The sequence below is a fragment of the Falco naumanni genome, chromosome 3, assembly GCF_017639655.2.
Source record: "Falco naumanni isolate bFalNau1 chromosome 3, bFalNau1.pat, whole genome shotgun sequence".
Classification (NCBI taxonomy): domain Eukaryota; kingdom Metazoa; phylum Chordata; class Aves; order Falconiformes; family Falconidae; genus Falco; species Falco naumanni.
The window spans coordinates 4,357,698-4,372,695 of NC_054056.1; the positions used below are offsets into that span (position 1 = coordinate 4,357,698).

Consider the following 14,998-nt stretch of genomic DNA (forward strand, 5'->3'; position numbering starts at 1 on the left):
ATAGATAATGGTGCATGAATGCAGATTAATCGGTGCCATCCATGTACAGTAATACTAACTGTGCCAAGGGAGGAATGGCTGAATGACTGGCGTAAATATTAAATGCCTGAATCCAATGTGAAATACAAGAGCAAGAAAAGAAATAAAGAAAATAGTTGAGAAAGCCACACTTCACTGCTTTTGCTCAAAAGAGGAGTTTTGATACCATTAACCTTTCTGTATTACGCAGCAAAGGAATTGGAGGAGCTGCGTGTAATGCGGAGGCTTCAGTTTCCCTTCAGGAAAGGATGCCTTAATGCTCTGGTTTAAAAACAATATTGGGAAGTATTTGGGATAAAATCTGTTGCTTGAGAGGTATTTTTCACAGGCCATCTAGCCTTGCAGACGGCGTGCCGGGCTGGGGGCTGGGGTGAGGGTTCAGAGCCGTGCTGGCAAAGGAGAAGACTGGTTTTTTTTTGGGGGGAAGTGGAATTTTGTGATTCTGCTGGTGCTGCAGGGGTTGCTGGCTGAGCAGGCGGCGTGGGCTGGAGGAGGGAGCTGCTGGAGGAGTGTGGTGGGGGTTACGGCCGAGTATCGGCGTGGTTTTGGTTTCTTGGATGGGTTGGTTTGTTTTGCTGGAAGTGCAGATGATCAGGAAGGTAAATACATCCAGTGCCTGGTACAGCGGCAGGAGACCTGGGCACAGGGCACCGGGGCTCAGCCCGCAGCAGGAAGACCCTTCATTCCAAAATCCAAAAAACTCCCTCCCTGGCTCTTCTAAAACTTGCAATCACGGGAATTCTTGTCTTCTGACATAGTCCTCCGTGCCACGCAGCTACAACAAACGCGTGGGACTTGAATCCTCATCCCAAACGTACGTACAGTCTGTCCCGCTGACCTCGTTCAGCAGTGGGGTGACCCAGCTGCCCCCACAGCAGGCTGAGTGCAGTGTTTATATTTTTTTTTCCTCTTCATTCAGAGATTGAAATTGGTGGTTCACGTTCAAAGCTGTTGATGTGGAGCGTTCACCAGCGGCGGTGGGGAGCCGGGAGCCTGCTGTCCTCAAAGCGCCCAGTGTCTCTCTATCAGAGGACCGCGATGTAAAAAACTAAAATCTCTTCTCTCTCCGCTGTGCATAGGATGAGCTTAAATTGCAGGAGAAGAGAAGGCAGGCTTAGACATCAAGAAAAAAAATGCTATTTTTTTTTAATCCTCCCTACCATAGAGTTTTCCCGAGGCTTCAAGCAATTACAAAAGTTCCCATTGTCCCAGCGCTGATTTCTGCGCGCTGATTGCTTGATGTTGGTGTTGAAGACACTTGAAACTTGATCAAAGTCATTCAATATCTTATAGAGCCTGAAGTTAGGCACCTTCTCAGGGGTTCTTGTCCTCGTGCAAAGTGTTTGGTGTGCTTTGAAGGGTCAGTTTTGCTTTCAGGGTCTTCTCATGGCTAGAGCACAAGCCAGAGCATCCTGAAACATGGTCCTTGTGGGGCCGGGCTGAAACAACTTTCGGAGGAAGGATGTTCTCCCAATCCCCAGCCACCAGGCGGGGAGACAGAGCAAAGAGCCTGGTCCTTCCCAGCCTTGCTGGCCTCAGCATCCTCTCCGGATGCTCCAGACTCAGAAAGGCACGGCTGCAGGAATGATTTTTGAGTGGAAGCACGGTTACATCTCTTTCACAAGTGATTCCAGGATTAAAAAAATGCTTAATGTAAAATGGGTACCAAATTCCCATCAGTGAGTAATGGTTATTGATTTTACTTAAAAAATAGTTCTTACATTGCTACTTAGTCATTCCAAAGCCTTAGATTTCAGTTAACATGTTGCCGTATTCAGGAAGCTGAATATTTAATAAAGTGATTCATATCTCCTGGTGATGGCAGCAAGAAAGCGGGGGGGGGAGGGAGGGAAATGGACATTACAAAGGCTTGGTAATTTTTTCAAATTGCTGATAGATTTATTTAAAAAAAAAAAAAAAAAAAGAGGGGAAAAAGAAGGAAAAGCCTGGAATACTGAAAAATACAGTGGCAGAGGTCCAGAAGAGAAGGGCTTTTATTTACATGACTCACTGGACTATTAGAAATTCAATCTCTTTTTGGGCTAATGGTGGGTGCTGAGAATTCCGAGCACATAATGTAGTACAGAAGTGTGCTGGGGAATGTGGAAAGGCGTTCCAGCTTCTTTTAATTAGCTCTGTGCATTTCCAAGTCTCTGTAAGGTGGCTCCTCCTTTTTCTCGAAGCCAGCGCAGCAGCCCTGGGTTTATAAAGAAAAATAATGTGACCTTGGGAAGTTGGCAGCGCCACCGTTGCGTACTCCGTGTCACGGTGCAGTCAGCATCCTCCCCAGGAGCTTGTCGCAGCCTTTGCCGCCGGCCTTTTTGTCTTGGGCTGCTGTCGCTCTGCCCGTGGGTTTAGCGGTGCTAATTGGTGCTGCCTGGCGTTATCCCCGCGTGCAGACGAGCCGTGGTGGCTCCTGCAGGAGACTTGAGATGTTCCTCTGGCGTTTGCGATTGCTCTCGACTCTCGCCTGCTGAGCATCTTTCCCATTTCATTGGAGATTCATCAAGAGCAGCCAGGGCATTTGCATTCAAAGACCATGCAGCTGCTTCAGTTCAACTGTGTTTATCTGTAATTAAATATTCCATTATCAATTAACTATTAATGCTTCCTAACGATTATTTGAAACCTGTGGGAGCCTTATGGGGAGAAGCTAGTGGTTATCTGCAGGTGAGCGTTGATGATTTGCATTAAATGCCTCGCTTGAGCCACGGTATTCCTTATCCATCAGAATATTTTTTGCCCCTGACCCATCCGGTGGGAAGGAACCTTGGTCCTGGCATCGCCCACCAGCAGAGGCAGTGGTGGCAGTGGGGGGGGGTGCGCTGGAAGACTGGGATGCTCTGTCCCTGGTTGTGGAGGGTGGCTTGCCAGCTGGCTGGACCCTGCCAAGGTGCAGGAATTTGGAATGAAAGCCTGTGCCTTCTAGCATGTTCCCTCCTGCAGCGGTTTGGCTTTTTCTCCACTCAGTGCTCCACACGTGGAGGTTTACAACTGCTGTGCGGCTGGGGGGAGCAGTACCATTCACACATTAAATATTATATTTCCATCATATGGAGTTTTCCTTCCTTGGGAGTATACGTGGGGGCTCGGGGCTCAGTGCCTGTACAGAGCCTGAAATCGTATCTCCGCAAGCAATTAAGCTAATCAAAAAGACCTTTGTGTTCTGGAACTAATTCTATTCTGTTAACAGGAATCATTTATTTTTTTCTGAAAAAAAAAAAAAAAAAAAAACCACTTCCAAAATCCATGTTTCCGCCTGTTGCCTGGTGCATTTCCACATGCTTGTCCCAGTGATCCCACCAGGATTCCTGCCGCTCGGTGAAGGCGCTGGGGCGGCGAGGGAAGCACCTTCGTGCTCTGCCGTCGTGTTTTAGCTGTTCCTTCCATCCAAAAATCCGAGCCGGCTGCTGCTGGCCGGCAGGACCTGGGCTCTAAACTCGTTCCAAATAACCTGGCGTTAACAGGGAGCTGCTTGACTTCCGAAATGAGAGAACAGGGAGATAAAAGGGAGAAGAGGGAGTCTGTTAGGCTGGAACCCTCGAGAATAGAGTCTTTTTGTGTGCTGAGAGTTTGAGCGGTGGTGTGTATGGAAATGAGGACCTGATAGTGATTTCTTGGCTGATTTAGTCCTTTCAAGAAGCTGTCAATGTCTTAAGCAAATGACATATGGTGCTGATGAAAATTTACATGCAGGAAATTCAGGGAACCATTTTCCTTCACCCTAAATCTTCTGTATTTTTTTTATAGCAGTGTGAAGTGGGTACGAAGCACTATGGTTGTGATTGATTATTTTTCTCTCCTCCTGCTTTTGCCTTCAGTAGTTGTTTGTGCTGTTGCAAAGGTAGCAGGAAGGTGCAAGCCATTCATTTGTCTAATTGATTTTCGAGGTGTTAATGCACTCGGTTGGTGAAATTCTAGCACTTCATGTATGTGGGATCCTTGGAAGTTAATAGCGGGCTACTCGCATCCCTGAAACGTATGTGTAAGTAGATTGCTAGTCTGCAGGCTAGTGAATCCACTCCTCCAAAGTATGTGCATATTAAAAAATAGGGTGTGGGGACAGAAGAGTGAAATTCTGCCTCATTCAGGCAGGTTAATTTTATTGTTCTCTAGTTTTTATATCAGGCGATTGAATTACTTGGCTCTCCACAGTTATGAAAGTAAAATTTGGCTCTGCATACCTGAAGATTATTTATGAGAAGTTTGACTATTGATTCAGAACAAATAATAAAACAGCCTTTGGGGGTAAGAGTATTAAGTTTAAACACGTTGTCATAACAACCAGCCATAGTAACTTTCTCAGAATTGGTTTGAGGCATCCCATGTTTTCCATCAGCCCCAGATATGTTTGTTTCAACTCAGTTATTTGAAAAAGTTTCAAATTAATTTGGTTCGGCTGTCTTTGAGTTATCCAAGGATGGCACAACGCCCTACAGAACCCATTTTTATTACACCTTGTATTTCAAAAGGGTCTGCAAAATTGAGATGAAAATAATCAATAGAGAAATGATCAGGAACAGTCTTAAACAGTTTTATAGCGTAAAGAATGTTTTCATCATGCTTTGTAATTATGCAGAATTCAGCCACAGGATAACACCAGGTTTAAAGGCTGTACTGTAGGTGGCAGAGATGGATTAGTTATGCAGCGCAATCACCCCTGCTATTTCATTAACTAGTAGAGCAGGATTACATTGCAGTTCCTCTACCATTAATAAATGTGCTGCCAAGCACCATCCTGGCTCCCTGCCGCTTGCCTTGGAAAGAGGTAAATTCACCTTTGGAGGTGTTAGTGGAGCGGAGGGCTTTTATAATATTTTCTGGGCTATCGATTCTGCTGTTGAAAATGTGTAGTAATAAAATCTGAAGTAGCCTTTTGAATGGGATAGATTTCCAGGATCCTTTTACCTTCACGTAAAAAAGCATAGGTATTGGAATGCCAGTAATTTTTAAATAAGTGACAGTCCATGATTAAAAATGTAAATGGGCTTTCATTAACAATAATAGGATTCCGTAATAGCTTTTGTCATGGTAGTGTTGTTCTCCCTACCACGGTTAATGTTTCCATTATATACCTCAGTTCAAGAGTGCTGTGACTTAAGTAAACATTGTTCCAGACTGAGACCTGGCATGTGACAACTCAGCCAAGAGTTATGATCGGGAGTTTAACAAAGCAAACAGCATAATATTTAAAAAAATAATAAAAAAAAGTGTATAAAGAGGTATGAAGGAAACAGTTGCTGAAGGACTACTAATGGGCTGTGGAGCTTTCCACCTCATGTTTGATGGCTGTAATCTTCTGCAGGTTGGGATGGATCATAAATAATTGCTTCTTGCTGGCTATTTCCAGTAAAAAAATCGTTCTTGCAATCCTTTCTCTTTGTCAGTTAAAACAAACATTTTTTTTATTTTTTTTTTTTTAAACTGGGTTAACCAAATATGAAGATGGGAACTGAATAAGCTTGAGACTCAAGCTCATCTTGCATACCTTGGCTGTAGCGTGTCCCCTGAGATGATTTTGTCATTTCTGCATGATACTAATGAGATACAAAAGGTGACGGAGCCGCGAGGCGCTGTTACTCCGGGGAAACACGTAGTGCTTCTCTAGCTCGGAGCAGTTCTGTACCTTCCACATGTTCTTGGCGAGGTAGGAGAGGGCTGGAGGCCTCCAGGCTGTCCAGCTGGGCCCATCCCGTTCGCCTGGTGAGCCCCCAGCTCAGCCCCCCATATGTATCCTTTGCCTGAGGAGGAAGGACTGGAAACGCCGGGAATTAACAACTGTGTAACCATTGGATGGGAAGGCAAGGCAGGCAGCGCAGGCACAGGAGCATCCGCGGGGTGCAGGGATGCATCCCTGGGGCCTGCGGTACTCGCTCAGGATTTCCTGTGTTCCTGTAGGAGGAGGGATTTGGGGTATCATGTACAACCACACTAACATTTGGCTGTTACTGGTTGGTTTCTTGCAGGTTTACTGGGATGAATTTGCCTGCCCCGGTTATCAGCAGTAAAAACTGGCTGCGGCTTCACTTCACATCAGATGGCAACCACAGGCAGAAGGGATTCAGTGCCCAGTATCAAGGTAAACGCTCACTGGCCTGTCTCACTATTCACAGTGTGTGTTTAGCCAATTTTATTCCCCCCCCCCAGGAACCTACAGTTAACTTCCTGCATGATCCCCTTCCGTATCCTGTTAACATCAGTTTTTCCAGCGGGGTCTCTAAGCGTTGCCATGTGCAGAACTGCTGTTGGGAGTACCACAGGGAGATTCATTTGCACTGTGTGCTTCGTTAGGAGCGGGTCCTGTACCCGCTGCTGGCAGCGTGTGGGATGTGGGGATACAGGCAGGGTGCCCCCGGGCCAAGGGTGGTCTTAGGGTCTCACAGAGATTGCGCTGCCGTTACACCCCGCTCAAGCGAGAGGTAACTGAGTCTGTTTTGAATGAGGTGTAAACCGCTCCGGGTTCACCGGGCATCCCTGGAAGGGTGGATTTCAGTTTGGGGTCCTTAAGATGCTGTTGAGGGAGAGGAGATGCTCCGGCAGAGGAGTTGGGATGCTGTGGTGCTCCGCGGTGTGCGGGCAGCCCCGGTGACCCATTCGGTGCGTCCTGTTGGGGCTGAACGCTCGCCAGAGCGGGTTCCTCAGAGCTGTCCTCTCTGGGGATGCTGAAGAACCTGGAAGGACTTTGTGGGCGCAGGGGAGTTGCGTTGCTTCAGGCAGTGGCGCCGGAGGCAGGATCAGGGAGAGGGAAAACAAAGCGGGGAAGGAGCAGGGATGGCACCCAGTTCCTCGCCCACCCTCCAGGTTTGTGTCAGCGTGCTGCAGAGCTCCCCTCAGAAGCAAGGAGGATGGCTGTGGCGAGGAGGGTGCCGTAGCCCTGGACTAACGGGAACGAAGAGAGAGGGAGCCGAGTTTCCTTGGATGGATCTACAAACTCGCCCCATTTGTTTGTTCCCTGTTCCTTTAGCCCGAGCTGTGTTGTCCTGGCCTCCATGTGGGCTCTGTGAATCACCATTGTAACTTAACTTCCCTTGCTTTCCTTTAACGTATAAATGACTTCAAATTATAAGAAAAAAGCCCCCTTTGTTTTTCCTGGGTAACACAAATGACTGCACGCAGCTGATGGCTTTTTGATACGACATTTTCCTTTGCTGTCATGATTGCTGCTTTCTATTAAAACACCTGTCTGAATCATCCTTTTTTCTTAAATAGAAAAGTACAGATTAATGTTATAATTTCCTCTGATTAGATAAATGTCAGGGGGGCTCTAATCTAGCACACTCTTTGGAAGCTGTTTTGTTCGATATAATGAACTGTGCTTTTGTGTTTTGAGCGTTTCAAAGATCAACTTAAAAATGTGCTCTTGAAATGGCATTGAAGCTGGACCTCTGTCGAGCTGGCAGAGGGAATCTGGCGCTCATTGTTCACGCACTTGCTGGGTTTTATGGAGTTTGTCGGGTTCCTTCTGTCTGTTGGGGAAGGTTTCAGTACTTAAAACAGAAACAAAGCGAACCACACCCCACCCCACCCCGGTATAAAGGCAGGGTATTGGCAGTCAGTGGAATCTGTGTCTGTACAACGTTCGAGGTGCCAGTGCAACTGCAAAAACCTCTTAACCCTTTTCATAAGAACATAACCATGCTTGGACAGAAGTATTTTAATGGAGAGAAACACGTACAAGGTGGGATACGTAACGCCATATAAAACAGAGCAACTAAAATGTGTTTTTCAGCAGTAGAGATGAAGCAGACCCCGAGGTTGTCCGAGAGGAAGAGGAGAGGGTTAGGGTGAATCTAAGTTGTCGTCTGTTTTCCAAAGACATCTGTATACATCACTGACTAACATTCTGTGTCCTCTGAGACAGTACTAGGCGTTGCTGATAATCTATAAGAAAATAATTTCCCTTCCAGCTTGTTTAACGTTGATACCTAGTTTAGCAGAACGCCACCTTTGTATCTTCTATTTCAGCTCTTTCTAATCCACAGCCTGATTCGGATATATCTTTATGAATGTAAAGGCAAGGTTAGATATAATCACCCTGTATACAGCTTTTCTTTATTAATACAGTAAATTGGTTGCCTTCCAGGGAGAGTTAAAATATTTTCCCCTTTCTTTTTCCCTTTTTTTATGTAAGGGGAATCTTGTGTTCTTGCAAATACTTGCTTCCCTGCGCCCTCTGAGCTTATGAAAGGGGCTGTAGAGAAACTGGTGCATCAGTCTTTGGGGTTTGATTTTTTTGTTGTTGTTGTTGTTTCTTCCTGCCGCTTCTGCCTTCCCAAAAAGGTGCCGTCTACCTGCAGGTCTTAAGAAAATAAGGTAGATGTGCCTTAGCGAGGAGAAGTGACAGCACAGCCAGGTATCCCCTGTCATCCCCTCCATCAGCATAGCCACGAGGTAATGAAAAAGCTGCTGAATTTAAAATGGTGCTGAACAGGTCTACAGAATGGTGTAGCCCATCTCTCTCTGCACATTTTGTTACAGAAGTTGGATCCCAAATTGCTTTTTAGTTGATTGTTACCACCACATAATTGCATCTTTGATTGATCTCCCCACCCCATCTTCCATCCTCAGGCGGAGAGCGGGACGCGGGTGGGTGTCAGCCCGTGGCGCAGCACGGGGAACCCGCAGACCTCCCCCTTCCCTGACGGTCCGAGGAGCTGCCTGTTGCACGCGCTGCGCCACAGAAACGGCTTTTAAGGACGTGTATATATCTAGAAAGACGCACGCCTAATTTTTAACGGATCTGCCAGTCTTCCTGTTGGATCACGTCTTACAAAGGGGTTACAGCATGTGCTGTGCAACCTGTTGAGTCTCCTGGGCGATGCTCAGGGAGAGGCAGAGCCAGGAAAATCCCAGTCCTTGTTGCAGGCTCTTGATTCCTAAAGAACTGCTGCTTCGGCCAGCTGATGGAGGGCATAAATGACCAGTTTCAAAATTATTGCGTCGAGGGTGTTTCTCTTCACCTGCAGCTTGAGTAAGGATCCCTGTAAGCAACCTGCCGTTGTGTCCCAGAGGATACTAAAACGCCCCAGCAGGAGGAAAAAAGATTCAGATAAGTCTGTGTTTAATACCAAACCCCTAGCAAGGCGAACAGAGGTTCATAGAATAGATTTTTGCTGAAATGCTGTTTTCCAAATTAAAAATAAATAAATGTCTCCTTAAATTCTCATTTAGAGCAACGTGAAACGATTTCAAAGAAACATCCCAGACTACCTGCTTGCTGGAAAAGCTTTGTAATGTCATCTTTCAAATTTGACAGGACACTGAGTATTCCATTAGAATCTATCAGATACACGTGAGCAGCAAAACCCTCCAGAAAATAGAGGAATTTCTGTTCATGCAATTATCCTGACACAGTCCTTTGTAGTCCTGTTCCACATTCAAATTTATAAACAAAATAGGTTTTCATGTACCAGATTTTTGAGGGCATAGAGTAGGAGAATTGTTCTTACTATTTTTTTTTTTATAAAAAGGAAATGATACTGTATTCTGACTTGTTCTCATCTAGGGTAATTTGTACAGCTTGACTTCCATCATTACGTTTCCATGTCGCAAACAAAATGAAGGATTAAAAGGAGAGTACGTAGTGATATCTCTTTATCAATTATCATTGAAATAGACACGATGCAATTAGGGGAGTAAATACTTCATGGGTATTGCATCTTCATCTCCGCATTTTAGGCCTGGTCCTTAGTAACGAAGGTTTGGTTTCTGCTGCTTGTTTTGATTGCTGTTGGGTTTTTTGGAGCTAGGCTTTCCATTAGTCACAAATTTGGAGTGGGGTTCTGCTGGCTGGGTGGTGAAAGCAGGAATGAATATGGGTGAACCTTTGTTATCGGGTGCATCCTTTAAAAATTGGCCGTGTTTGGCCAGGCTGAGATGTGTTGCAGCTCTGAGCTCCCCGTGCTGATTTTGGGATGTTCAGCAGCCCTGTGGTGCAGTTCGGCAGCTGGCGCACCCTGATAAGTGCTGACCCTCCCAGGGATGCGTTATCCCGTGCACGGTGCTGGCATCGATACCACGTGCACAGAGCATGCGCCAGGGACTGGAAAGCTTTGCTCATCTTTTAAGGCTCCAGGCTTCCTTTATCACGCAGAACTTGATGGTCCTGTGCTTTTCTGTAGGTGGCTAGGAGAAACATTCACTGGTAATTGTATCAAGTAACTTGCAACGGGAAGATGCAGAGAATATAAAAATGGAAATTATTTTTATAAAGCTGCTCTCTCACTGATGGTGCCCCAGAGCACTTTACAGAGCTATGAATTAGCTACTGCAAAGTCACGAGCCATTGTGCATCCTGCAGTCGCTCAGATTTAGCCCTGGATGCTTGGGCTTGACTGTATTTTATTGACTGGGAGGGAACATTGGCTGTGACCACGAGGTTATCCCTCTACTTGCTTGGAAGGTGCCAGAGAATCGGGAACGGCGGCGTTACGGAGGATGAGCAGAAGGGGACCTGCTCGGCGCTTTATCCCGGTGGCGTGGTAGATGTGACCCCCTCTGTCACACAGCCAAAAGGCTGCAGAGCGCGTTCGTGTTTTAAAGCTGTCGCTGTTCCCGTCGAGACAGAAAGAGGTTTCAAAATTTCCCCCGCAACGTTAGATTTGGTGGCCCTGTGGGTCTTCTGTTGGTCCCTTGACGGTGCAGTTGTTGAGAGGCTCGATGTCGGGCTCCATATCTCCCGGCATCGTCAGTCCGTGACCTGGAGAAATACGTGGCTGTCAGGGGCATTGGGAAACCTGCTGCATTTCTCCTTGTGGATTTACAGTAAAAAAGAAACAAGTGTGTGATAATTTGCTTTGAAAGTGGCATACTTCTAATTATTTTTCCCTTCTTTAAAAAAATAAAAAAAAAATACACACCCCCCAACAGATTAAAGACACAGTACTGGTAAGAAAGATGTGAACAACACGAGCTTTTTTTCATCGAGGTTTTTTAAGCTAATGTGGACCTCAGTTTGAAGTTAGAGCTGCTTTATTTAAAGAGAAAGCAAAAAGCTGTAGCCAAATGATCAACAAAAAGCTCCAAGCTAGCGTCGAGCTCAGAAAAGCACTGCCTTAGGTAAGCTTCAAGGAATAATTCTTGACATCTCCCTGTCTGAAGCTCCTGCAGACAGATGTTATAAACAGATTTAGCTTTTTTTTTTAAGCAAAAAACCAAAAAGCATGATTAAAAAAGCTTGTTAGTTGTATCGGTAATTTTTCTTGACAACGTTGTCTTAAAAATGTGCTAATTTAGGGATGAAAGTATGACAAGATAAAGAACAAGAAAAGAACATTTCTCCGTAGATAAGGACTGGCTCTTCGGAGAAGGGATCCCATAAAGTGATTTGGGCATCGTGCTTTCTGCTGTGAAGTTGTTCTTTAACCACGTTAACTTCAAATAACGCCACTAAAAAAATTCTGCTGTGTGTTAGGCAAAAATAGCTGTGTCTGTGCTGCAGGGAGCCGTTGCCTCTCTCTCTCGCTCCCGGTATCCAGATGGTTTTGCCAGTGTGGGGTTTGTGCAGAACCCTCTGGTGTAGCGAGCGCCTCGGTGGCAGCCAAGTTCAGATAATAAAAACAAGGAGCTGCTCAGTTACGCGGGGGATTTTCGTATCGAGAAGGACGGGGCTCTCTTGGGGATGGATGGATGGATGGATGGATGGATAGGGATCTTGTTGCAACCCTCGTGGTTTCTCGTTTTCTGGGTGAGGAGCAGAGTGGGGAGGTGAATGGTCACACCGGGAGCTCTGGTAGCCACTGTGCAGCATCTCTACTTGTGCCTGTGGCTATGAGTAGTGGGTCTGTGTGCTCACGCTTCTCTTTGCCAGTAACGTGGTTTTACTGTGGCCCTTTTTCCTGGGATTTTACTGCCTTTTTGAGCCTACCGTTAGGCAGATCGTGATTACGGTTGGTAGGTTATGGGGTGTTCACGTGGGGCGCGGTATTCCCGCAGAAGCGGAGAATGGCTTCGCTCCATAACGCGTTCGTGGAAGAACTGCCGCAGTCAAACCGGGTGAAACCAAGCTGCCCTTTCCCTCCAGAGCTTCCCTTTTGCCTGTTTCCCGTTTTTTATCCCGTTAAGCAAAATGCCGTGGTTACAGAGGGGTGAGGAGCTGTGTTCGGCTGGGGTCGGCTTGGCTCGGACCCCCAGGGACACCAGCCCAGACCTGACACGGCTCCGAGGGGCAGGATAAGCTGTCCGGGCTGTAAGGGGAAGACACAGGGTATCCTGCAGCATGGGTGGGTGGTTTACAACTGTTGCTTCACTTTCTTTTTAAATAATCCCTAATGCTTAGCTAAATCTTTCCCTTGTCTCTGCTTTGTTTTAAATCTGTCCCTGTAGTCAAAAAGCAAGTTGAACTGAAGTCCAGAGGGGTGAAGCTAATGCCCAGCAAGGACAATAACCAGAAGACATCAGTGTGTAAGTTTTTTGGCTGCTCCTTACGCTGTCTTTTGTATAATGGTCTCCTTGAACATTTCATTTGACTTTCCAGTAATCTCTAAAACTTCGTCACTCTTAAAAGTTTTAATGCTTTTCCCTCTCCTCCCTCTGCATTACTGCATCACTTCCAGTGCTCTATTCACAAGCATATACTAACTTGTTGAAGTGGGAATGGAGGGGATCGGTGTGTGTGCATTTAATATATACTGTATGCTTTCTGCTCGATGACGGACTGGGGTTCATGATTTCTGTTGGGTTTTAGCGTGGAAAGTGTCAAACTGTAAACAATTTTGAAAACTGCATTGATGCTACTGCTGTAAAATTAGGAGTTAGGGATAAGCAACCCCACCGAAAAAGACCTAGCAGAAAATCTGCAGAGGCAATGGCAGCCTCTCTCTTTTTCTCTTTGCATTTTATTTAATTGTCCCTGAAGAAAAATGATACCGCTGCTGTGCAAGAGCTTGTAATACTGATTTTTACGGTCTCCTTGTTAGTTACTCGCTTTCAGCGTGTCTAGGGGTTGACATGTTAGAGGTGTGCTCAGAATGTCACCTGGTCACTGCTGTGTTTTCCTCTTGCAGGAGGGGAAGCCGTTAGGTCCGATCCTCTTTGCTTTTTAGGTCCTTTTCAAATCAGAAGCAGGACCCGTAGTTCTTTATGCCTGACTGTGGACGGACCACTAGGCTCCTAACGGGACTTATTAATAATATTGAACAGGAGGGATCAGCATTAACTCGAGTTTATGTTTTATATGAATTCGAACAGGAGCAGAACGTAGCATTTTTTAAAATACCTTTTTAGAGGAGAAGAGGCGATTGCTCATTTTGTTGCATAGACCATTACACCCATCAAAGAGGTACCGTTTGGACATTTCCCTCGTCTGAATTTTGGATGCCAAATTCACTTAAGAAAAAAGGATGAACTGAATGTAAAGCATTGCTCACTGTCGGTCTGAAATGAGAATGGCTCGCTTCTAGGCCCACATGAGAGTGCTTATAGTCTCACATTTTTCAGAAGCAAAGCCCAACAAGGTAACTAAATAGCAGGGTATAAGTTGCCCAAAACCTTCAGAGCAGAAAACGGTAGGATGTGTTTTGAGGAAATGAATTCAGTTTTAAGAAAGTCCCTGTATGCAAGATGTTTCTGGTTGTATGGTGTTTCTTGCCGAGAAGAATTTAATTGTAATAAACATTTCAGCTCACTTAACTAAGGGCGAAGCTCTGCTGGAAGGTGCCACGGTCTTTGATTGTGTGGGCACCGGAGAGAAAAGGATGTGTTTGGAGTGGGATGTCTGCTGCCTGGGGCGTGGGGGAGGGAGTCTTGGCTGAGTGGAAGACGTTGGCCTGGTTCGGAGTCGTTAGTTTACTGTCTGTAAGTATTCCGGCGCTGGGAATATATAGGATTCCCATTTCTCCTTCCTGGGAACGCGAGGCTGCTTCCCTAATGACCGCTGTCAGCTCTGGCCGTGCCCAGGGCTCGGGGGAAGGTGGGGGCTGAGCGAGAGACAGCGCCTGAACTCCCCTTGCTGGGCTGTCCTGCTCTGCCCCAGTCGAGCTCCAATTTTGAGGGCAAAAACATAGGAAGTTCTTGTTGCTTCTGCTCGCTTTATCCTCACCCAACGGGGAGCAGGCTTCAGTCTTCAAAGCTGTCAATTCAGCATCTTGTGTAGTGCTAATCTTGTCCTATTTGATAAGGCAAAACAGAGCATAGGGAGGCAGCTTAGCCTGAAAGCTATTAAGCTGTAATAATATAGATGGTGATAGTTCCGTGGCCCAAATTCCTTTCCCTTACCAGCATGGTGCTTGCCACAACCCTTGTGCCTTCAGCTCCTTCCCTGTGCGCTGCTCTTAGCAAGGTCTGGATTGTAAACCCAGATTAAGCTCTATCTCCCACAGCCTTCTGCTGTCACACTTCTGTTACAGTACATTTTCAACTTCAGAAATGCTGATTCCGGAGAAGATGTCTCCAGAAAATGGTTCATTTTCAGAAAATGGAGCCCAAGAGGTTATCTTCTTTTTTTTTTTTTCTTTCCCCTTGCTTTTTTGATTTGCATGGCTAGCCATGCCCCTGCTTCTCTCAAACTTTCATGAGCTTCTGAGTCTGCGTATGCATCAGAGGTAATTATACAGGTGGGACAGGCTGATTAAAGACCTGTGAAGTTTGCTAGTGGTGCTCTTATTTCATCTGACTCGAATATCGGAAATTTAGAAACCTCTGTGTCTCTTGGTAATAGCTAGAGCTGTGCCATGCTTTATTTTCAAAGGCTTTCTTCCTAGCGATGTTTTTCTGGTGCTCTTTGCACATCCTAAAATTCTCCCTTGAAGAATCTGTGGCGGTGCAGAGCAGCTTGCAGCCGTGCCCTTACCACCCTGCAGGTCTTCCAGGAGGTTTCTGGTGGGCTGGCTGGACGCTGTAGTTAGCTGCCAGATCCTAACTGTCCAGATTAAAGCCCGTGTGTTTCATCTGTTGGAGTAGAGGCGACACATATCCATGGAACAGCACGTGGTACTACTGCAGGAAAATAATGTATAGAAAT

The 14,998-nt window shown here is 46.0% G+C and overlaps 1 protein-coding gene across 1 annotated transcript in view; it reads left to right on the forward strand.

The window, feature by feature from the left end:
• The window catches only part of CSMD2 (CUB and Sushi multiple domains 2), a 306,341-nt gene that overhangs the window by 128,805 nt on the left and 162,538 nt on the right, over positions 1–14,998 (forward strand). Inside the window, exons 6-7 of the mRNA XM_040588319.1 lie at positions 6,006–6,118; positions 12,364–12,441. Of these exons, the coding sequence (XP_040444253.1) occupies positions 6,006–6,118; positions 12,364–12,441 (191 nt within the window). The remainder of the gene's footprint in view (positions 1–6,005; positions 6,119–12,363; positions 12,442–14,998) is intronic.